At 40.2% G+C, this 25,340-nt stretch overlaps 1 protein-coding gene across 5 annotated transcripts in view; it reads right to left on the bottom strand.

Annotated features, from left to right (window-relative positions):
• Positions 1 to 25,340, bottom strand: part of SNX21 (sorting nexin family member 21) — a 58,339-nt gene that overhangs the window by 6,428 nt on the left and 26,571 nt on the right. For 2 of the 5 annotated variants that reach the window (XM_072403787.1, XM_072403785.1), the window contains 3 exons: positions 16,865 to 16,903; positions 1,094 to 1,277; positions 313 to 467 (listed from right to left, as the gene is read on the bottom strand). In XM_072403787.1, the coding sequence (XP_072259888.1) occupies positions 313 to 467; positions 1,094 to 1,277; positions 16,865 to 16,870 (345 nt within the window). In that variant the 5' untranslated portion in view covers positions 16,871 to 16,903. Of the gene's footprint in view, positions 1 to 312; positions 468 to 1,093; positions 1,278 to 1,378; positions 1,738 to 5,210; positions 5,352 to 16,774; positions 16,904 to 25,340 lie in introns of those variants that run through there. The other 3 variants (XM_072403786.1, XM_072403788.1, XM_072403789.1) reach the window with 3 other exon arrangements.

Genomic DNA, 25,340 nt, shown 5'->3' with positions numbered 1-25,340 from the left:
AGAAGATGGCAGCTGCGAACGGAACAGTGAACCTCGAAAAGAAGAGGAAAACCCGAGATAGCCCAGGACTCGTTTTTTTGTGAAAGTTCCACTTTATATGGTAACAGGTTCTCTTTAAAGGTCAATGTCCATTCAGAAGTGATCCTGCCATTATCCAACAAACTCCTGAAGATTTATCTATAAATAATACTAGGAGGAGAAGTACGAATTATAAATAGAGGAGCAGGCTAGTTCCAGTAATAATATTTCTATCACCACCAGGTATTAGCTGATATTAGAATTGTCATTAGGAAGAAATATACGCTCACTCACCACATACTTGGCATGTTCATCACGCACAATATTTGCCTCGGTCACCTCAAATGTCAACCTGACTGGCACGCTGTGACCTTGAGTATTTGCCCACATTTCTTTCAGTTGTTGGGTGAGGAGGGGATGGGAATTCAGCTCCTCCAAAGATTTGCCTTCTGCAAGAAAAACATTCAGATGAGTAAAACAATTAAGACTTTCTTAGTTTGATGTGCAAAACTGGGGGTGCACAGAGCAATCAGTCCAGAAAATTCCTCAAAGTCCAGCTTTTTTATGACTTCTGTACACACTGCTCACAATGTGGATTAGAATGATATGGGCCGTGTAATGCAAGTGCTACTTTGAGCCCCGGCTACATAATAATGCACCCCTGGGGGTATGTGCTTGACAGCCAAGGTCCATAAAGGTTTTGTAGGATGATCCCGGCCATTAGGCAAACCACAGGAGAAGCAATGCTGGAGAACAGAGCAGTATATCTGTGGAGGGCAGAAAAGCACCAGGCATAAGGCAACTTTTACAGTTACAAGGCAGCAAATAAAAATGAATAATAGGACAAAATAAAAGTTGCACTTTAGGTTCCTTCGGGTGGTTAAACTGGTTGCTGTCTGTGGATTTTTATTGCCTGTCAACAGATTCCCTAACCACTGTTTGGGGAAGTGTGTACTGAGTATGATAGTTTTCTTTTTTTTTTTTTAAACAAAGTTCCACCGTTACAGCAGAGACTATAAGAAACACTAACCAAATATTTATGTCTATAGAAGTTAGGGATGTGCATGTTATGTACCTGTTCCATTACTTTCCTCAGAACCCAGGCTGTCTTCACTCAAACTAAGAGTCCCACTCAGCCGTACTGTCATGTCGGGGTCATCTACCAACTCTGCGGTCTCTGGTGGTTCCTCAGGTGGTCCGGGGCCTCTTTGTTCTTTAAGAGTGGAAGGACGGAGCCGCTGAAGAAGCTTGGATGCCATCTAAGAGGATATTTGACATTGTTTACCTTTTTGTTACCTTCTATATTGTGTTTCTATAACAATAAATTTAGAATATTTACTAGTAAAGAAGAGTACTTAACTATCATTCTGCCAGGGTCATCAAACACTGAGATGAGTAAAAGGAAGTTTCAGATAATGTTTCTTCAAAAGCTAACACTGCCGGAGGTGTCAATTTCTTTGTTCCCCTGCAGAGATCACTAGTATCTCCATCTTGTGCAGTAAAATGCAGGTCAGCAGGAGAGACCATTGAATGATGAGATCGACACTTCTAGAAGTGTTTGTTTCCCAGTAGACTTTGTGATCATAACTCAGGTCCCACAGTACACAGCTGTTCAGCAACACAGGCAGCAAGAAATGTAAATATTTAGTCTCTTCTTTACAGGTAAGATTCTAATTCAAGATATTTGATTGGTGATCTGTTCATTTCATCCATATACTGCTTAGAAGAACAAGTCCATAGTAAATCCTTGATTAATACATTTACTAATACAAATCACCCTTTAAGGATTAGATAAAAATGTAAAAAAGAAAAAACAGTTTACTGCTATCACTTTTATCAAAAACCTTACTTCTATTAACTATTTGTAATTATATTCATGGTGCAGTCCTTTCTATTCTCTTATCTCACCAAAAAAAGCATTTGGGATATGTTCCATACACAATCTAAACTAGCTTTTGTCCACCTTTCTAACATGGGGGAACCCTTAAAAAAATTTCAGATCTTCAGAGAGCCCCTTGTTTAAAAACTTTGTCCACAGCCCACAGTACATTAGTGTGATTGTCACCAGGAAGAATGCCTCTTACATTGCTGTCCATTAGGAAGAATGTCACCCTTACAGATAGCCAAAAATATCATTGGTATGGGTTCAACTGACCTGCGAGGTACAAATTGCTCATTGAGAATTACCGGCCTAAACAATAATCTTATTACTGTGACAATAATTATCTTTTACAAACGTTTGACAGTACCCCTACTTTTTACAACCTTGCTGTACTACATTCCAATCAGTCACACTGGATTCAATGTATATTTGTACAATGCATGATGGCTCATTCACACTGCACTACAAATGGTAACTTACACGCCAACACCGGTTTACAATGCGCTGCACTGACTGTAATGGCAAATATACGTTTCACCAAAAATAAAACATGTTTTTCCCAATGAGATGCAATGTATATAAAAACATTTTCTTCTGTCCATGCATTTAATATTACAACAACAATATATTGTTGTGTCCAAACATTTAATATATATTTAATATTACAACAATTTACATTTGAATAAGCCTGTCTAAATGTAAAATTTCAGCTTCAGTGACTATGCGGGTTCAGTTTTGCAGGTTCATGACATTATATGGAGGTATTCACCTCGTACTTGCCCAATACAGTCCCCGGGTTACCTACAAGATAGGGACTGTAGGTTTGTTCTTAAGTTGAATTTGTATGTAAGTCAGAACTGGTACATTATTTTAATGAATACAATTAGGACAGATGTTTGTCTCAATATATTATTAGGTAGCGTGGTGTCAGTTACTGTATAAAATCCTGTGAGGATTACAGGATCACAAACAAAAAAAAAAACCCGAAGAGCTTACTATCTAGGAAGTGATGGGTTATGTAAGTGCATGGAAAGTGGGCCATCATAGTGCATTAGAATAGCAATACAACTGAATAGTACACAACCATGCATACCTACTACCCATACCTACCACTAGAACAGAACTGCTCACTGCTGTCCCCATTCATTCTCTATTTGGCTTCTACACGTAGGCTCTCACTCAAGGAGACGGTTCAGTGGTTTGGGAAAGCAGTGACCGATCGGCAACTTCCCCACCATTGCACCACCTTTCCTAACATAGCCCCAACGCCCGATCTGCAGCCCAATGTTTGACAGCTGGGTCCGAGAGCACGGAGACTCACTCAGTGACTCACTCAAGCACGGATACTCACTCAGGGCGACAGCAACGGTGTCCAAGTTGTGGTCTGGAGAAAACTTTGGTGGTCAGCTCCTCTGGGCGGTGCGCCCCCCGGTTTCAACCAGGCCTAGCTCCTGGGGGACCCACTGATCCTGCCCAGCTTTAGCTAAATATCTCATTGCCTCTATCAGATGGTTCAACTTTTTTAAACCAAAGTTATAGTTTCTGTTACTTTGAAAGTAATCACTTCTCTTGCATGAGCTGCATCATATTCAATTCCAAGCTAGAGTGTGTAATACATGTTAGGAGGCAGCCATATGCATAGTAGGAAGACCTGTTACTGGTCAGCAGCTGCAGGGAAGAATCTGATCACTTGGTGTGGAAGCAGCCGTCTCTCTGCAGAGGTCGGATGTAGCTCAATGCCAAGTCAATTAGCAGGGAGCAAAAGCTTTGCTCCAGCTCTGACTTAGCAGGGGGCATGTTGGACTGATGCAGAGAAACCCCTGATTCCTAACATAGAGTAAAGCTGCGTACACACTTCCAATTTTTATAGTTGGAAATGAACGACGAACGAACGACGAACGATCGATTGGGCAAAAATCGTTCGTAAAAAAAGTAACCAACGACGCCGACGAACGAGGATAGTCGTTGGAAATGAACGACCGGACCAGCGGATCGGATTGGACAACGATCGTTGACCATCTATCGTGTGTACGGTCGTTCATTGATCGTCCATGGTCTGAGCATGCCCGGTGAACGAACGTTCGCTCACTTCCTGTGGTGCACGTCACTTCCTGTATCGCTCAAACGATCGCATCTATCGTGTGTACAATATCTTTGAACGATCGTGTCGTTATCTGTATGTACAGGATCGGTGCTATACGATCGTTCGCAGATATCGTGCAGGATCGTTCATCTACCAACGATAATAATTGGAAGTGTGTACGTAGCTTAAGGATCATTTTGTTCAACATTGGCAGGGGATGGGCTCTTCTACTCAGGCTGTGGCTTGATGAAATGTAAATAGCAGATTTAGGTCTAAAGTTTATTTGGGATACAAAAGTAAATCCCAAGGGTGTACGTTTACGCAGTCTGCATGGTTCTACCTAAGTTAGCACTAAAATATCTCCGTGTTATTTCTCCATCAATATAGAAAAATAGCAATTGCAACCAACAACAACACACACCAAGGGCCAAATCTGATTGGGGCCAGCTGGCAATGACACCAGATCTACGTCACCCGGAGTGCAACTGCCTGGCATAGCAGCTCTACAACACCGACCAACAAACAGCTCGGAATAACTGCAGTCACATAATTCCAAATAAATGGCCACATGCACCTAGGGGATGGGGGCTCCGAGCTGTCAAAATAAATTCACAGCAACAGCATATAAAAGCCGGAGTGTCTGCAATATACTTCATCACCAAAGGACCAATCACCTGCAGCTCCTTTCCCACGTCTTATATCACTGTCACCCACGTGACCCCAGAAGTTCAGGAGTGCCATGGTAACAGTGTAACCATAGCAACAAGAGACAGCCAGCCGTGTACATATAAATATATTACTGTATGCCATAAACATGTAATAACCAAACAATGTCATTCAAATATTTGCATCACATAAAATCTAATTACTCCAATGTGACAATTTAATCAAACAAAATCCAGAGACGCCTGACTCTGTGTACTAAGCAGCTCTCACATTTGTATTTACTTTCTATATCGCACGATATCTGCCGTAACGATCCTTATTTCTAGTAAAAAGGTAACATTCCTCATAACGATCCTTATGTCAGAGGAATAAGTATCGGTATAGCTAAGAAAACTTTGCACAACGTTTAGGTGTTGGGGATGACACATATACATCACAGCTGTGAGGAAATGTCACACCGTACAGAGAAATAACAGGTTACAATGCTGAAACCTGAAACCACCAACTACGACCCCCCCCCCAATTAACCCTACGTGGTACAGCCCGCACACCCGCACTTACTTCCGCTCCGCGGATAGGGGCTACTCCTGAATTTCCGTTTCCGGCTCCCACATCCAATTTGGGAGGGGGGTGCTTTAAAGTGGCACTGACCGGAAATGTTTGAGCCTTAAAGGGGGTCTATGATATAGTACTGGCTAGCCTTTGGCGAGGGAGGGGGTAAATAAAGTAGTATTGGCAAGCATTATAGGAAGGGGGGGGGGGTCAGTAAAGTGGTAGTGTCCCGCACTGTTTAGGCTCTGGGAAGGGGGGAGTCAGTAAAGTGGTAGTGTCCAGCACTGTTTAGGCTCTGGGAAGGGGGGAGTCAGTAAAGTGGTAGTGTCCAGCACTGTCTAAGCTCTAGGGAAGGGGGGAGTCAGTAAAGTGGTACTGTCCACACTGTCTAAGCTCTAGGGAAGGGGGGAGTCAGTAAAGTGGTACTGACCGTCCCTGTCTGCTGCTCCTTGCTCTCTGATAGAACAAGTGTCATCTGCTGAGCTTTGTGTTGTGCAATGCAGGAATATTATGACTAATTGTAATTCTTGTAACAATGACATAATGACTGTGAGAAATGCTTGTTGTTAGAGTAATAATAATTTAGGGAATAATTAAGGTATTTTATTGAAAAATCCTGCCAGCACCATATTTGGGTTGTACAATTAAGGCGACCCTGTCACCCGACCATTCAGAAAACAAACCATGAATGAATGAGCGATGTTCTGTGGGGAGGGAAGAGGATGAGTGAGAGCTATTACTGTGCTTTTCTCTATAGGAGTGCACAGTAGTTGTACCCTATCACTTGTTCATCAATCCATCTGGACAGACTGATGAACAATGTCAGGGGATTGCTGTACATGTGTCAGATATCCACCCAAGATGAGCATGATCCAGACCTGAAACGAATAGCCAGATTAGAAGTTCTGATACATGTCAATGTGTAAATGTAGTGATACCAGACAAGCAGGTAAGTGGGGTTGTGAGAAGGTAAGTGACAGCAGCTTCTATACCTACAGAGGTTCAGAAAGGGCAAATCTCTGCATAATACCATTCAGTCTACATAATGAGGTTATAGATCAGGGTTTCCCAGCCAGGGTTCCATGGCACCTGTGGGTTAGTCTAGGGCAGTGTTTCTCTACTATGGGGGGGAACCTTTCAAATAACTTTCAGGTCTTCCAGGAACCCCTCCAATAATTACTATATCCACAGCTTACACTCTGGAGGAAACCTAAAGATCCATGAGACCCTGGCTGAGACATTGCTCTAGTTCAGGGGTGTCAGATCTTTTTCCAAAGAGGGCCAGATTTGGTGAGGTGAAAGTGTATGGGGGCCGACCATTCAGCACGTACTCAGGATTAGTGTGGGCGTTGTCTGCATGGCTCCCGCACAGCACACACCCTCCAGGGTGACGTGAAGGATTCCCTGTGCATGGAGTCCGGTGTCAGTGCAGGCTCCATGCAGAGCACGTTTTTGGAATCAGAGTGGGCGTGGTCCGTGCGGCCGGTGGAAAGCTGAAAACGGGCAGCAATTGGCCCCCGGGCCGGACTTTGGACATGCCTGGTCTAGATGGTGCAAGGGGTTCTTTGAGCAGTTTTTGCCGCACAGGTCAGATACCACTGACACCAGTGATATTTTTAGCTATCTGTAAGGCTGGGTACACATGCAGAATTTTGTGTCTTTTCTGATCATTTTCAGCAACATAGAGTAACAGATGAACAAACAAGCGTTGTACACACAGCAGCCATTCTGTTTTATGGTGAAGGGAGGAGGGAAGTGAGCGAGCGGCACCCTGCTGTGCTCTCTTCCTTTCACTTGTATAGCAATTGTTCTCCATCGGAACAGAGTCGGGCAACCTCTGTACATATGTCTGATTCTCGCTCACAACGAGCACGACTTTCTCAGGCGATAACTATCAAGCAGGTGTACATAGCCTAACGCTGACATTCTTCCCACTGGCCAGCAATGTATGAAGCATTTTTGTCACTGACCACCAGGCCAATTTACTATGAGCTGTGGATATAGTAGCTGGGGTTCCCTAAGACATGAAAGTTATTTTAAGTGTTCCCCCATGTTAAAAAGGTTGTTATAGATGTTACAATGAATACAACACCCATGCTATAATTATCAGGAAACATTTATAAAACTATTACATGATGTAATCTGGGAATTTGCAGTTTCAATCCTAATGATAATCTGTACAAAGCTTGTAATGAATGAGACATAATTGCATATTAATTCTATATTCTGTGTTGGCTTTAGGTGATCTGATGAATTGCAGATTAGCAGCACTGATTACTGGCACTCTGACATATTAGGTGCTCATACCAAGCTGTCTGCATCTCAGGTGGATTGACAGCAGCTATGTGACTCATACATCAGAGGTATGATCAGATTTGGAATCACCTGTATCCTTTTCATACATAAGATTTAATAATAAATTAACTAATACATTTATTCTAAAAATAGAGCATGGAATATAAATAAATTGTTGCTTTCTTTCACTAGGTATCAAACACAGAATGACAGAGGTGTTCCCATGAGAGTCAGAAAAGTACAGCTAACTCCAGGTATTAAAAAAAAAACAATCAACAGACCCTGCAACTCTGCCCTGAGTGCCCCCTAGTCATGTACAGTATACATACCAAACAATGCTTCTTACTGCCTCCTAACTGCAGCATTCTTACCAGCCTGGTCACCAATGTTAACTGCTTTAGAAGCTCAGATAGGCAGATGATGCAATGGCACTCCCAACCCAAAAGTGTTCAGACCAGGTCATTGTCCATTCAGGCCCAAGCGCTGACACCTTAGGGAGCTTCTGTGCACCTGATGGCTCTGGCAGTGCAGAGAGGTTGCTACCTGAGCAGGATTCTTGATTAGCGCATTGTGTAGGGGGGGTATTTGATTGCTGGAGACCTTGAATGCTATACCTTGTGTTAGAGCATTGGTCTATCTATATTTTGATGAAGTACATCACAGACACAGGCACACAGGTGGTTCCAAATCTGATTCAACACAAAGTACCGCAATCAGGGTCTCCAGCAATCAAACATTCCCCTACACAATATTTATAAATATATAGGCTCTATTGATAAAGCCACACACATACATACACACTCATACAATCATGTGCTGTGATGTACTTCAACAGAATATATATAGCCGATGATTCTCTACGTAAGTACAACGTTCAGGGTCTCCAGCAATCAAACAATCATTCCCCCACACACAATATATATAAATATATAGGCTCTATTGATAAAGCCACACACACACATACACACTCATACAATCGTGTGCTGTGATGTACTGTGATGTACAACAGAATATATATATGAACCGATGATTCTCTAAGTAGGTACAGCGTTCAGGGTCTCCAGCAATCAAACAATCATTCCCCCACACACAATATATATAAATATAAAGGCTCTATTGATAAAGCCACACACACACATACACACTCATACAATCGTGTGCTGTGATGTACTGTGATGTACAACAGAATATATATATCCACCGATGATTCTCTAGGTAGGTACAGCGTTCAGGGTCTCCAGCAATCAAACAATCATTCCCCCACACACAATATATATAAATATATAAATGTATAGGCTCTATTTATAAAACAGAGAATCAGACATTCCCTCGTGGTAATCTTCCAGGTCTATGTGTTGCAATGGAAGTAATTGATTCCCACTAGGGAATGTTTGAAGGAACGTCAGATTCCCTGTTTTATAAATAGAGCCCTATATGTTTGTAACTGCTGTCATCTCAAATCTTCAGCCATCCATACCTTAATTTGGAATTCATAACAGCTTCTTAGTGTGAAGGTGCCATGCAAAAAGCACCCAAAGGCCGTTATGTGGATAAACTCTTTAACCAAAACCTGCAGAAAGAAAGATATGGAGGCTGCCATTGCTGACTCACTATAAACACCAGTTCCCTGGCCATCTCTGGTTTCAGTTAATTGTCGTTGATCTGGAACAAGCACTTCACCAGTGTAAAGTCAGAAATGTGAATATGATTTCTGGGTCATTGACTCAGTGTTGAAGTTCATGGAGTCAGCATAGCAGTCAAGCAAGTAGCATTCAGGATTAGTTAGCAATGGAATCTGCAATGTTTACCTTCAGTAACCTTTCATAGGGAATTGTAGTCCTAAAAATGCAATGCACAAAGGCAACAACAGATCATGTTTTATATGCGATCTGCAGTGTAAATCACAATTACACAAAGACAAACACATATAGAACAGCTGTTCTTCTGTTAGAGGGTTTGCATTTCTGCATTTCTATCCAGTCATGAGATCTACACAGCCTGATACTGTCTGGCCAGGGAGGAGACCTGATTTTCTCTGTTATAGTTACACATTATCTTTATACACCCATCCAGTGAATGGACCGTGAAAATAGAATCAGCAGACTGATAAGCTCATCTTTCTGTCACCCTGATCTTTCATCTTTCATCTCTATTGTTTTTTCTCCCTAACACTAAAAAATACAGCTGGACTTTGCATTCATGGGCAATATCAGTAGTTTTCTATAATTTAACTTTGGTCTTCTGTGTGTTCAGTACAGAGGTTATTAATCAAGTACATCTATGAATTCTGCTGTGTAACGTTAGCACTTCCTTCTTGTATGATAGTGGGGCTGAAAGAAGATTTCGATGAGGGCTGGGAGTTTTTGGACTCTGCTTTTTGCCTTCTTTCTAAGTTCATCTTGTGCTTCCATATTTAGGAATCAGGCTGAGTCTGCTGGCAAGCACTTCCTTGGAATGTCTATTAATACCTCAAGGAGCCATTTGCTGCCATTTGTCAGCTTCTCCCATGACAGCAGCTGTGTACCCCTTTAGCTATACATTTCTGTGTGCCACTCTTCAAGTGGTAAGCCTACTGATTGCTTAGGATTTCTGTGCCACTATTTTATGCAAGGACGTGATCCACTATGGTAGAGTACAACAAACAAAGCACTGTATAACCCTCACCATAAAAATAGAACTATACATCAGGAGGGGATTATAAAACATTTTAAAAGTATTCTGTGAGCATTAGCTGCTGAACCCGATATGCTTTTTAAGTTTGGAGTGCTCTGAACTTTGGTTGGCATATCGACAGATCCTCAAAGCCTAGTATGCTGACCTCCCATGCCAAGCTTGTCACAAGACCGGCTCTTGGATGGTCAATATATTACCATTAGGCTATTTTATCTTAAAAATTGTTGTTCATTTATCAAAACGAGCCATTTAAGTGCTTCATGTTACAGGTTCAGTATTGCAGTCGAAGCTGTTGCTGTGTAATCTCTCTCTCTCTGTATATATATATAAATGGTATATAGTTGCCAGCATGCACTGCTGGTTAGTCTGCACTTGAATACTGTCTAACATTTGTCTGGTACTCGTATGCTATACTTGATCTGGCCATTGGCGAACAAAGTTCTTCCTTTCATGTTTACCCCCAGATTTAATAAAGCATTACACAGCGCTATAGAAGTCAATAAACTCTATTAGTGCAAGCAACTTGGTTCTCAGCAGGTTTTTCTGTTTTCTGTTGTTTGTGCTTTTTGAGCTTAGCACATTCTGCTGTCAACCAGCAAAACACACTTTTTATGTCCACCTATTAAGAGTTGTCAGTACCATAGTAGTAAATGTGTATGGGCAGCACGGTGGCTCACAGGTTAGCACTTTGGCCTTAGCAGAACTGGATCCCAGGTTCTAATCTCAGCCGGGGCTCTATCTGCATGGAGTTTGCAGGCTCTCCCCTTTCAGTGTCTGCGTGGGTTTCCTCCGGGTACTCCGGTTTCCTCCCACATTCCAAAAACATGCAGTTAGGTTGATTGGCTTAACCCCAAATTGACTTTAAACTGTATAAATGACATATGACTTTGGTAGGGACATTAGATTGTGAGCTCCTTTGAGGGACAGCTAGTGACATGACTATGGACTTTGTAAAGCGCTGTGTATGTCGGCGCTATACAAATACTAGATAATAATAAGAAATGGTATTGTTTGGCAGCATTGCAAATTATCTTTAGGATACACCGTTATCATGGCTGTGCTGGGCAAAGTACCGGTGTCTCTATGAAGGGCCCCATGGCTACTTTTTAACAAACCATCCGTCCTGAACAAACAATTCGCGCAGTCAAGACATACAGCCTTGTATCCCCATAGCAATTTGGTTCTAAACTTGCAACCCTGCTGTTATGCTGATATTAACCAATGTGCCATTTACCTTTAGGAACAGTTCACTGGGTAGAGGCCAACCACCTACTTGCTCCCCATGAAGTGGCATGTAAGTGGATTATTAGCCTCCCCCACATCAGGATACATTCTGACTGCCTAGGTGCTGGGACCTGGTGCCATGGGGATACCAACCAACATGCCTAGGGTGTCACCTGGTTTGTTCAGGAAGCTGGCACAAACTGTTTTTCATAATTGGAAGTACTGGATCTGTATTACCAGGCATTTTAAACACAGGTTCAATATGCTCCATAGGATAAAAAAAACACAGCTTCAGGGCTTATTTAGATATATGTGTTGAGGTAGCATTATCATTTGTGTGATGTAGTGCTATGTATTCTGAATATCTTAGTACACCTACTCCAGGACACAGGTATGCACTGTGGAACATGGGAACACATTTTTGGACCACTGTTCTGCGTTAGGTGGCCCATGATAGCTGTACTTTGTTTTAGATCATTGGTCAATGAGCTGCCTTACTGCAGTGCATGGCCCTGATGTGCAGGAACATGTGTCCATTCTCACAGTTCTTGATGTGAGTGGGTCCTGGAAGAAAGAAGCGTTTTAAAATACAGATTGCCTACTTTAAACCAGGAAATAATTATAAGAAATCAAATTGTGGTTTAAATTACACCACCCGGTATACTAGCAATATTTTCTTGTTTTAGAAAATGCTGAAATACTGGCCTAGATGTTGCTGTCAGACTGTCTTGTTTTCTTTATATAAAATGGCAATCCCACCTGTCCACCAATACATCCTTCATAATTCAAGCTTGTTTAGTAACATTTCAAATGTTACATAAGGCTAAGGAAAGGAAATAGGCTCAGGACAGCTGCACATGCCCTATTAGACAGCTATATGCAACGTCAACACTAAGATTTGCCAATTAGACCGCCTTGGTGATAAAAAAGAAAAAACACAGCACAGAGGTGGTAAGGAAAAGGAAAGACATAAAGCAAAGCAAAGAAAGAGGCAGTGAAGAATAGAAAGGGCATAGGGAAGAATACAGAAAGATGCAGCGAGGAAAAGGGAAACACAGCACAAAGTATGGAATCTTTTTTTGGGTCCCAGCAAGGAAATGAACTTCATTGGAAAAAGGTAGGGATAGTGCAGATAGGAGATAATGAGATCAAAAACAGTCTTGCTGATATGACAGTACTGTACATAAACATGAATAAACTTGAATATTAATAAAAATATTATATAAATACTTGTAAATAAATAGTAGCAATTTATTATTTAGACTCCAGTGAACACACAAGATAGTAGTGGCTCCACTCAGGATTTGCCCTTATTCTCCATGCCACCAATGCCTGTGTGATCTTTAAGGAACTACACACTATTCCGCAGTAAATGTATCAATTAACCAATAAGATGCAACCTAAACTTCAATATTACATATAGTGTGTGCAATGGCCAGGAACATGTTATGTAGGAGCTTGTATGTAGCATACAATAATAATGGGTCTGTTATGTACAGCACAGTATACATAATATGTAATGAAGACAGTTACTTACATAACCCTGACTGCTGTACATTATATGCTCTGCTTTTCATCGCATTGCATTGTTCATTCCTGACTGCTATCATACAGAGTGCAGAGATATTTGGGATAAAGCAGAGTTGCTGGTATTTAGGCCAAATTCCCCCACAAGCAAACATCCAAGCCCCACATACATAAGCAACCCACCCTTTCTCTCAAGCAAACTATTTTAGTAAAGAAAGGAAAATGGTCCCCAATCTCAAATGACCCCCTTACAGTATTATTTACCACACTGAAAGACACTCAGCATGCTTTGACTTAACATTTTGCTTTATCCCATGTGAACAGAGGTATACTTTAGATCACATTCATAGAATCAAATTGTCACTTTAGATGATTTGTTTCACAGTTTCATGGTGCTTGTAGTAAAAATATTCCCAACCCATCTCTTTAAAGTATCCTGGCTTCCTTTGCTTTGCTGCGCAGCTCAGAAATTTTTGACAATTGAGGAGAGTCATCAAGCAGGTATGTTTTATTGAAGACTGTAATAAAATCCTGCCTGATCACAAATTGTTTAAGTGAAACTTTAAAGTGTTACAGTTCATGTTTTGTTCAGTTTTTTCTTTCATTTTAATTTTTGATTATTTGTTAGGATTTGACATGGGAAAAGGGTTCATTTTAGGGTCAAGTAAACCATCTGGAATAGGTTAGCTGTCAGAGATATGTGGGAGTTTATTTTCAACCTCAGCCTCATGCTGAAAACTAATCTAAAGGTGCCTGAATGTGCTGACACATGCTGTAGCTTTCAAAGAACCTCAGAAGCATCAAAATTCTGGGCCAGTTCTGTAAATGTCTATTTCAGGAACTTAAATGAATGGATCTGGTCCAGGATTCAAAATATTTGCTAGCAAATTACAAATAACATTGAAGAAATCCATTCCAAGTTTTCTGGATCACTCAGCTTCACTGATGAAAGTGTATCTTCTCCAGCCTTGGAGAGCTTTAATAAATCAGCCCCTATATATCTGAAGTTGCTATCCTCCCCCAGTCTTCTTCCAGGTATGGAGTATTTTGCCTTTAGCCACTGGTCGGACACTGATAATATATCTTCCACACACGCACAGGGAGTTCTATCATCCTGGAAGCCTGGTTGTGGTCCAGGCATCTTACATTTGCTATTTTTTGGGGCATTCTAATTTTCCATACTTTAGCTTTAGTTCTGTTTAATTGCAGATCTGCACAGACCCATGTAAGTACCCTTCTTTTATATCTCTAACTACCTGGATTCAAAGACAAATCCTGAGTAAGGCTGGGTACACACGTGCAATAATTGTGGTTGGAAAGGATCTTTCACGACCCTTTCCAGTGACTAAGGACTGCACGATACATGAACGAGTGCTGTACATACAGCATCGTTCTGCTCTATGGAGAGGGGAGGGGGAGAACGACAGAGCCGCACCCTGCTGTGCACTCTCCTATTTGCTTCCATTAAAATTGTTTGTTGTCCGTGGATCCACCAGGACAGTCATTCGGACGATAGACGACGGGCGCTGTACACGCGCCAGATTCTCGTCCAATATCGGCCCTGAGGACATGTGTACATAGCCTTACCCACAAGATGTCAGAGTCATGGTTTATACAAGGTTATTGATTTTAGACGTAGTGCTGTTACATGGAGTAAGTCATATGTTTCTCCATACTTGCAAGTACCAGACATTTCCTTTGGCCTTCATGTTAGAGCAGTGATGAGTATCAAGGAATGATGATTTTAGTTCAGTATATGCTGGTAAGGGGTTCAATAACAAAAAGTTACATTAATTTGAAAAGGCAATGCACATGATTGTTTTAAAACAAGCTTGTACCCATTCCTCCTTCTTTATTATTAGTCATGTGTAATGTGCAGTCATGTGTAATGTGCAGTCTGATTGATTAATTGCAGGAGAAGGGAGATAAAGTGGGTGAGCAGGCCCAAGCTTAGCAATATTGCTTAACATTATTACTAACAAATACGGCTTTTAGGAAAATATATTCCAGCATAGGCAGCCAAGTCTGTCAGCTTACTATTAATGTTTTTTCTGACATTAGTCCCCCAAGGATATATATGACGCTTAATGCACATAATATGTATAAACTGCTTATGGTTTGGTCTACCATAATGAAGTTTTTGCATTGATTTACCTTGCTTGAGTTGCACAGACAGTAGCGGGTATCCGTAGGGCGCGGAGCTCTGTAGATGTAGCCCACATGTGGCACTTCACTCTCCACTCAGTATGAAGCTCTAGCAGTATGTGTTAATGACAGCACCTACTGTGTTACGTCTAGAGAGGCTATGAATAGGGTGATCCATGTTTTGTCTCTTGGCTTGCTTTGAAGTGGCAGCCAGGCTAAATGCTAAATTGTTACCATCTACACCAGTTCTCCTGCAAGCCAACTGTAATCCATTGCTGACCCAACTACCATCTTGATAGACACAGAGTTTCAATAGGTATTTAAAGAACAGGTTCAGTGTACACTTTTATATAACTAAGGCCTTGTACACACAGGACAATTATCACTTTAAAACAATCAAACCACTAATCTAATGATATACTTAGATCTTAAGTGAATCTACAAGGAATGTACTAGCCAGTTGTAAGCAACTAATTTTTGGGTCCTCAGCTGGACCTAAACAGATTGGATCTGTTGTGAAATATTAATAGAAAATATGCAGATTCTGTATTTTTGTACAGTTGTGTGCCATGTTTTAGTACTTTCAACTGAGTGATTTCTAAATGTTCTTACTAATTCTTACTAAGGTTTCACCTTGGCTGGTCTCCATGTTCATTAGCCCTGTGGATCTGGATGTCTTAATTGTGAGCAGACTTAGAGAGCATGATAGCATTTACTTAAAAAGGAACTAAACTGAAAAGTGCCTAAAACAAACAAACAAAAAAAAATACACTTACCTTCAGTGCGCGCTAAAAAAACATTTTATCAGACTATGCAACAACATTACACATAATACTATGGGCTACTAAACTCCATTACCGTATTTTTCGGCGTATAAGACGCACTTTTTCTTCCCCAAAACTGGGGGGGAAAAGTGGGTGCGTCTTATACACCGAATACATGTTAAATATAATAAAAAAAATCATACTCATCCGATACCGCGATCCAGCCTGCTTAAAGGTTTCACCTTGGCTGGTCTCCATGTTCATTAGCCCTGTGGATCTGGATGTCTTAATTGTGAGCAGACTTAGAGAGCATGATAGCATTTACTTGAAAAGGAACTAAACTGAAAAGTGCCTAAAACAAAAAAAAAAAAAATACACTTACCTTCATTGCGCGCTAAAAAAAACATTTTATCAGACTATGCAACAACATTACACGTAATACTATGGGCTACTAAACTCCATTATATCTCATTATCCATATCATGTTCTTATCATGCAACTTTAATCTTGAAGGTATAAGATATATGACATTGAACCTTTTTTTGACTGTATAAAATATTACTGTTAATTATTACTATATAGTACCTTATTCAGTTTGTTAATAAGTATATCTTTTTGTTTTACCTTTATTCTTTTGTACCTACATACAGACCATACATATCTTAAACTAATACTCCCCTGAAAAAGCCCAGCGGGTGAAAAGCGTCGGGATGGTCAAGAACAATTACGGTCATACAACTAACTTGATTAGGAATTACCTGTATAGATTATATATCCCAGTCCTGTGACGATACAACTCGACTGGGTATATGAAAAACTATGTATGTAACGTAAATATTTATGAAGCCCGAATGTCCTTCAGAGGAGCTCACAATCTAACATTCCTATCATAGTCTAATATTCATATCTTAGTCTAAATCCAGTTTGGGGGGAGGACCAACTTACCTCTTAGTACGTGTTTGGGATGTGGACGGAAACTGCTGCACCCGGAGGGAAATCCATGCAAGCACATGAAGAATGTCCATGCACACATACCTTCATTTCACTGCTCCCCCACGGCACAGGTTAGCCACTCTGAAACAAACAAAAGGAACATGAGTGCAGGTAGGGAGGGCAGGGAGGTAACATTGCACAGGTAACAGACAAGTTTACTTTAGACTATTCCTCTTGATTCCTGCAATTGCTAAAAAGGATGAAAAGTATTGTTTAGAGCTAAAATATGAATAATTGCAACCAAAAGTGCTACAGATGAGAACATTGTGGTAACATCTAACCTCTAAGGCAGGCAGGAGAATAGGAACTGTGTGAGATATCTGCAGGCTGGTCTGGCTTTGTGACAGATATCACTGCCTGTCACCTCCTGCCCTATGGGAAGCTCTGGTGACAGTATGTCCTGCTGATACCCTGAGAATTTGTTGGGTGTAAGTGTTCAGAACATGAGAGAGGATGCTGATCATGCAGCCACTATTCATCAGAAGAGATGATCTGCACGGAGGAAGGGAAGGATGGAGGAAGTTTCTAAACATCCTGGATAGAACACTTGTTCACATTTTGAATTTATTCCAAGGTCCATTGCAGCTGTGATCTATTTTAGACAAAAGAACGGAGTCTTGCTTCTTTTTAGCACATTAGTCATGACATCAGTGTAAGAGGGTTACAGCATACAAAACTGATATTTTTTTTAATTCATGAATGGATGCTGGTGCATCAGGTCAACATTTTTACTTCAGAGTTCTGCAACTCATTATAGCCGTTACTAATCCAAGAAGCACCCTTACACAGTAATAATAAAAAAAAGTATTATCTGGAAAATTCAGAATTTACAGTCTAAATGTTTTATTTTGCGGGTTTCCTTTAATTACTAGTCCCCCATGGGGGGGGGGGGGGGGGGTTTACCTTTTCATTCCATGTCACCAAGAGGGCTCAAACAGGATGAGGACCTGGCAGAGAATGCAACATATTTCTGTTCTATTAAAAAGTTTTGGCACCTTAGGGATATTGGGATATACCTTGGTATTTTAGGAGCTTCATGAATGTATTCAGGCTGCAGCATTAAGTGTGTATTGTTTCTGCAGTTTGCTAAAACATTTTTTATAGCACTGTATATCATAAACAATCTCCTTTTGATTTCCCTAAAAATCATTTGTTTACCTTTCTTGTATTCCCATGATGACGATCTTCCTGCGCACATTTACTTGGGAGAAAGTTTCTTCCCCTTTGAGTGACACATTGGCAGGCGTGTAGTGGGGTAGGCACATTTACAGTGTTCCCTCTTTTTGTATGACGACACTCCTGGTCTTTGCTAAAGAAATTATTTTCAAACTTGATCTGGAGATCAAAAAGTAAAGGAGGTCCCCAAAGCGTTTTGCTCAAAGGGCTTCCTAATTATGAGAACACAATAAATCTTAAGGGTAAAGAAGTTCAAGAAACTATATACATAAAAAATATGTATCAAATGATAACTGAGAATCCATCTCAAGTAATAAATTACAATATTGTAGAATCGTAGTACTTCTTTTAAAAAATGTATGTATATGGTAAGTAGTGTGTGTTAGAATGTAAAGGCAGCACAGTGACTCAGTGGTTAACACTCTGGCCTTTGCAGCACTGGGTCCAAGGTTTGAATCTCTGCCAGGAGACTATCTGCATGGAGTTTGCAGGTTCTCCCTGTGTTTCTCCCACATCAAAATTATAGTAATATGGTAGTAAAAGGAAATCAAAATGAGATTGGAGGCACTTACATATCAAGTGATAAGAATACTAGATCCACCATGAAAGTATTGTAAAAATAGGAGATAACCAATCCAAGCTACAACCCTATTAAAGTATAAGATATGATCAGATTCTCCTAATTTAGAGTCATTATCAAAATATATAAATGGTTGGGTATATAAAAAGTGTATATGTATAGATGAAGTTAACACTTACTTTTTTGGGGGGTTCTTAGAGAGGGTCACAAGGAAAAAAAAGAGATGAAAAAGTATTTGCTGGGCTTGTAATTTACAATAATTGAGAAATTTAGTTACAAGAATCTATCCTCAAAATATAAGGTTTCTAAACTAATTATTTACTTTTGATGACCATACAGTCACTTGTAGTCCAAGTTAGAAGCTTGTGTTACATGGCGACAACATAGACAACAATTGGGAGACTGGGACTGAACCAGGACCTTCATGGAAGGATTAACTATTTTTATAAAGCAGTGGATTTATATTTATATCATATTAAACATGATTTTTTATAATAAATTGACATGATCACAGATTATATGAGGTTTTAGTGAATATATAAATACTTATAAATATACAAATAGTATAATAATACATTTGCATGGGATAAATGTTAAGAAGGAAAAAACTAATAATAAATATACGTTTATAATAAATCTGTTTTCATATTATGATAAATAACATTTCAATGTGTATAGCATATTCTTTTAAACTATGAACATGTTGGCCACGGAGATGGAAGTACTATCTATAGACCTCTTGGGACACATGTAGAAAGCGAAGAGTATAACGGCCCTGGCCAGGAAAATATCATGAAAGCATAACACTATTTAGAGAATGCAACGACTTGATCCCATTACAAAATATACTTATTGTTCACCAATCTATTGTTTACTATACAATATCTTAAATTGAAATGCCATGGCTTAGTCCACTCCATGTTTCAAATGATTTTGATTTTAAATGGCATTTTCCCTGCATTGAACTGCATTCTGCAAAAAGGAGTAAACACGATTAGCCTGGAAGGCATCCTGATAAAAGCACAAGCCTTGTTTACTATTAACACATAAAATCTGAACACTGAGACTGTTTGCACTAACAGACAGAAAAACAACCAAGGCCACTGGCATCTGAACTGACAACACTGGCTTGGTATGGATGGGAAGCTTTGTTGTAAAACTCATTAAATCTTAGATTGTTGGAACTAAACCCTGTTGCCGAAAAGCTATGTTGCACCTCAGAACTGTTTTGGAGTATGTAAAACTGGGCAATTGTTCAAGGCCCCAACGGACAGAATGAAAGGGGTAGAGGGAGCTTAAATGGGGACAGGGAGGCCCCCAATTCATATGTCCCCCTTTGCCTGTCTTTTGTCCAAAACATCCCTGTTGAACATTCTGATATTGGAAGCATATTGTCAGAAAATGCTTTGATTAGGTTTTCAATGTTACCATACAAAGTTATATTCTAGACAAACAAGTAATGTAAGATGACTTATAGTACATTTTGAAAAGAATGGTTCAAACCTTACGCTAGGGAGGCATATTCTCCATGCTTACACCACTTACTTCTGGCTCTCTTTATCCTTCCCATAGCAGCTGTTTTGAACCATGATTGATATGGTGATTTTTTTATGCTGGGGATTTCTGTTGCCTTTTAGGCCTCTATTTGGATTTTTGTGGGTGGTGCTGTGTGATCAAAGCATCTGATATCTCTTACATTTAGGAGAGTATTGAACCCTTGTTATTCATTCCTGAGGAAGCAGCCTATTTCTGTGAAACCCATAGAATACAAACTAAAATTTATTGTATCTTTTTAAAATACTGTTTTATCATGCTCAAAAAAACCATAGGTGTTTTTATGAAATGTTGATGATATTGCTCTTTAAAGTCCCACTGTGTTTGAATCTTTCTTGTTTCATAATTTACTATATTTCAGTTAGGGACAGGGTATTTCCATAAACCTCTTTACCTTGGGGCTCCAACCAATTACAAGTAATGTATGATGACTTTGGTAATTACATAGGATGGACTGTAGACCTAAGAAAACAACTCAGTCTCACATCTTTGACCTGGTTACATTTCTCAGGCTTTAGTGAAATTGACCTGGTTATATATGTTAAGGAGGGCTAGAACCTCTGTCAGAATATGTTGCCTAACAAATCCACGTCCAAAAAACATGGTGTGAAAAGCTTGGCGTCTTGAAAAGGTCAAGAGCCCTAACCTCAAACCTAAGAAGCTTTGAGATAAATTAGAACACTGATTTTGAAATCTCTCCCCTTCCAACGTTAGTACCTGACATCACCAAGCTTCTTTTAGCTGGGTACAACATTTCCCAGACTCTTGTACCTGCAAGGCTGGGGGGGTCAACTTCATATTAATATTTATGATTTTGGAACATACTCATATGTGAAAAGCCAAATGTAAGAAGTCAAAACCTCCAATGGTTAGAACAAGCGCCAACAGGCCAGGCTGTTTTTCCATTGATTTAATGGGGCAATTGACATTTGCTGAACTCTGTCTTGCTAACAACTCAGGAATTATCCACCATATCCATAGTTTATGGGGAAATAATTCAGAACCAAGCAAGTATTGTTTGTGTTCCTGGAACTTCTCAATCTTCTAAGGTTGAAGACAGGGCTAGGTCTGTGTTTCAAAATGTGCTGTGCATTTATCATACTCAAAACATTTATGAATTCTAAGATGATTGGTTGATGGTGACAAGGGACTGGTATTTGGCAAGGAGTATGATACTACAGTCCTGTAATACAAGCCTGGCATCCACTCAGCAGCAACTATGTCACTTCTCTTCCCTGACCCCAGTAACACCCACACACAGGTTGAAATGTATTTGGCACCAGCTTAGTGTTGATGACTTTTCTGTATCATCCTACAGTAATCAGTGCTGCCTGCTAGATATGCGCTGTGTAATAGGTTACTAATACATAATGAAAATAGTGTTAATAATAATAGGCCAAAAACCATCAGCATCAACCTACCATTCATTTCAGAATTAGCATCACTGGTACCTTTTATGGCCAAGCTAATTATTTTCTCAGCACTGGTGTGCAGCATCCACACAGCACAAAATGATTGAATCCGTCATCCATGGCATTTATGGAATGCCAGAACTTAACATAATACTGGAATGTAAACTAGTTACCATTACCTAATACTAAGGCTGCGTACACACGTTCGATAACTGTCTTTGGAAAGGATCTTTCATGATCCTTACCAACTACAAAAGGCTGAAAGATGCATGAACAAGCTCTGGACATACAGCACCGTTCTGCTTTATGAAGAAGGGAGGGGAGAGAACGACTGAGCGGCACCCCTCTGTGCTCTCCTCCCTTCACTTGTGTTATGCTTATCCCTAAATTTGGATTGGTTGCTATTCAGTTGTGCGTTACATGGTATAAATAATGATATTCTGTATACATACTGCATAGATTATAGAACTAAATTGCAACAATAATGTAATGAGGCTTTTATTATTCTCTGTAAGTATGTTGTTCAGTAATACTGAAGGGTGTGTATTGGATGGTGTCCTATAGATAGTAAATAACATTTAGCAGCACCCCGCTGTGCTATCCCCCATAGGAGTGAACAGCAGTCGTTCCCAATTGGACAGTCATCAATGCACCACGTGACATTGGAGGACCACTGTACGCATGGTTAGATCAAGGGTTGTTCTTAGGAAAAAAATCTATACCATGCTTGTCTAATGTTTAAAATGTGTTTTTAAAGTTCAAACAAAGAAAAGGCAGTACTGGGTGTCATGTACTACAGACCCAGTTTTTCCAAGGATTAAAAAGACAGATACACAATCTGTCTCCTTCTTTCTCTTTTTCACCTGGTGATCCTGACAGTAACATATTTTCTGGCCTAGTGAATGCTCACTACGAGAAGGAGCAGCATTGACTCCCTGAAGCAGGCCAGGTTTTAAGACTATGGAACATCTCCCCCTCCACTCGTAATATTTATAAAATGTCGAACCAAACTGCCAAGTTAAAGGCTGGTTGCAGTCCTTTGTTTGCAATTAGTTGGCCCGTGGGACACATTTCCTCACAATAATACCAATGATGGGGTACTATTCTTTCCACTGACACCGATGATGGGACACTATTTTTCTCACTGACAACAATGATGAGCTACTACTTCTACCACTAAAACCAATGATTGGACACTATTCCTCCCACTGATAGCAACAGTGGAGCAAAAGTCCTCCCAATGACATAATGAAGCAAAATAACCCTAATGACTCCAACAATGGGGCACTAAAGCCAATGATGGGGTACTATTCCTCTCATTGGGTCTGATTTATTAAAGCTCTCCAAGGCTAGAGAGGATACATTTTCATAATTGAAGCTGGGTGATGCAGCAAACTTGGAATGGATCTGGTCCATGATTTAAAATATTTGCTAGCAAATTACTTTGAAAAAATCCATTTCAGGTATTCAGCCAGCTTCCCTTAAAAAAGTGTGTCTTCTTCCGCCTTAGAGAGCTTTAATAAATCAAGCCCATTGACACCAACAATTGGGCACTTTCCACTAACACTAAAATGGGAAACTACCAACTGATAAAGTTTACAAATGATCAAGCACAACTGATTGTAATTCTGTTTCCTTTCTAGCCAGGCAAAACAACTGGAACAGCAGAATCTCATACAGATGTGTGAATTTTCTTGGTCCCTAACCAATGGAAATATTGATCAGTATGTTTAGTCGAACACAAAATTGGCAGCAGTTCTGTTCCTATAAAATACCTAAGGTATTTTTCATTGCTATTAATCACTGGTCCAGGGCATTGCTTACTCCTGCTGCGGTCAGGGTATTTTCTACTCCCACTTGCCACAGTCAGGTCCCCTCTAGTCTTGAGGGCAAAGATCCTCTAATAGCCATTCTTTAGGTTTGGAATTGTTAATAATTGTTCAAGAATTTTTAATACCCCATCGCGTTTTGAGATTTTGAGACGTAAAGATCAATTGATAGATTAACATATTTTGCATAGAACATTCAGTTTCAAGATTGATATGTAAAACACTTCCTGAAGACCGGAATAGTGTCATGCACCTTTGTAGAGGATTACACTGGGCATTAAGCATCCGATAACTTGATCTGTGTCCTTCTCTGTGCTTTTTTACTTGGCTTCACTCAGATGGCAAATATGCCAGTCTTTTTTGCCGGCACCTCTTTTGACATAGATTGTACCATGGCTAGTCACGTTTGCAGCTGCTTCTATTTCTAATCTGTTCCCTGGTGGAAGGGGCTGAGGAGGTCATCTGATACTTATTCTTCTCTGGCCCTTCCAGACCTTGTTGTAAATCTGGGGCTCCAGCACTTTCACAGGGAGGGGTTACTTGGAGAGAAGGGGGATGGCAAGTGCTGGAAATTCCCTTTAACTATTTACAGTGAGAAGAGTGCCATGTGTTCATACTTGTCACTGACCCCTCCCTCTTTACCTGGTCTTTTATTTTTGTGTTGGCCCCCCTCCCAAGTCACAGGCTAAATTTGGTAAAATGCCCTTCTGTCCAATCAGGGGTTAGCTGGCATAGGATTGGGACTGGGAGGGTGTTGTAGCTAATGGCATCCAATCAGGGTGAATGTGGTAGCAGGTGTGTGAATGGGCACAGTACAAATTGGAGGGAACTCTTTAAAGAGAAAGCTTTGGGTGTCCGTACTGAGGAGCTTTCAGACACCTCCTGCCTGTCCTTTCTTTCCACAGGCATTGGGGTGATCCGCCAAAATGGTAAGTGAACTGAGACCAATGGATTTTTACCTCGTGCCATAGCAGTGCTGGAATGATAGCGGGCAAATCCAATCCGGAGAAGTGTCACCTATACACACAGGGGATGTTGTATACAACCTGGAGTAAGAGATAAGTAAGGTCCATTGCTCATAGCAACCAAATATTTTTTAGTTTTCTTGCTAAACTCTGGGCTGGAAATATCAAAAATGGAATCTGTTTGCTTGCTATGAGCAATAGCTTTGTATTTCTTAGATCCAGGTTTTAGAAATCATATTGCTAGAGATACAACCAAGCACATTACCTAACAATTTGAGAAATGAATGTCAAACATATGCACCCTCATTCATTAGTCAACACTGAAAGGAGCTGTCACCGGAAGCTTTGCTCTCTCCCCAATATTGATGGACGCTTGTGCCCTCCGCTGTGTTTTAAAGAACTGAAGGGGCAAATATATATAGAATAATGGTGGCATTCTGTGCTGTCAAAATGATTAGAGATTGTTTAATTAATGGTGATTTTCCAATTACTGTGTACATGAAACTACTGGGAACTCTATCCCTAATACAAATGATTTTATGTCATATATAGCGGAATATAGAATTGATGTGTTATTGATCATAGCTCTGTAGTGATTTGTTGTGACAGGTATCTGGGGATTTAGAATCCTTCCTGGGCTGTATTCTGATATATTGAGACGTATCTGGCTATTAGAAAGCATTAGTGTAGGTCTTGCGTCTTGTTGGTGCAGGTCTTGTCTTGTGTCTTCGCTGTCGTGTTCTTATCATTGCAACTTACAGATCTGCTTAGTGGGGTTTAGATTGGGTCAAGAGTAACACTAAACCTACATCCTTCATATTATACCTACCTATATGACATACCTACATTATGAAGAATACACAATACATTATGAATGTTTTGAAATGTTTGATTATGAATGTTTTGAATACGCATTACAATGTGAATGTATTATGATGTATATTTTGTAGAATGGGAATAGCTAAACATTTTAATAGGTTTAGCCATGAATAGAAAACAACT

The sequence above is a fragment of the Pyxicephalus adspersus genome, chromosome 3, assembly GCF_032062135.1.
Source record: "Pyxicephalus adspersus chromosome 3, UCB_Pads_2.0, whole genome shotgun sequence".
Classification (NCBI taxonomy): Eukaryota; Metazoa; Chordata; class Amphibia; order Anura; family Pyxicephalidae; genus Pyxicephalus; species Pyxicephalus adspersus.
The sequence above is the reverse complement of the archived record's forward strand: the minus strand, read 5'-3'. Positions and strand labels throughout refer to the sequence as shown.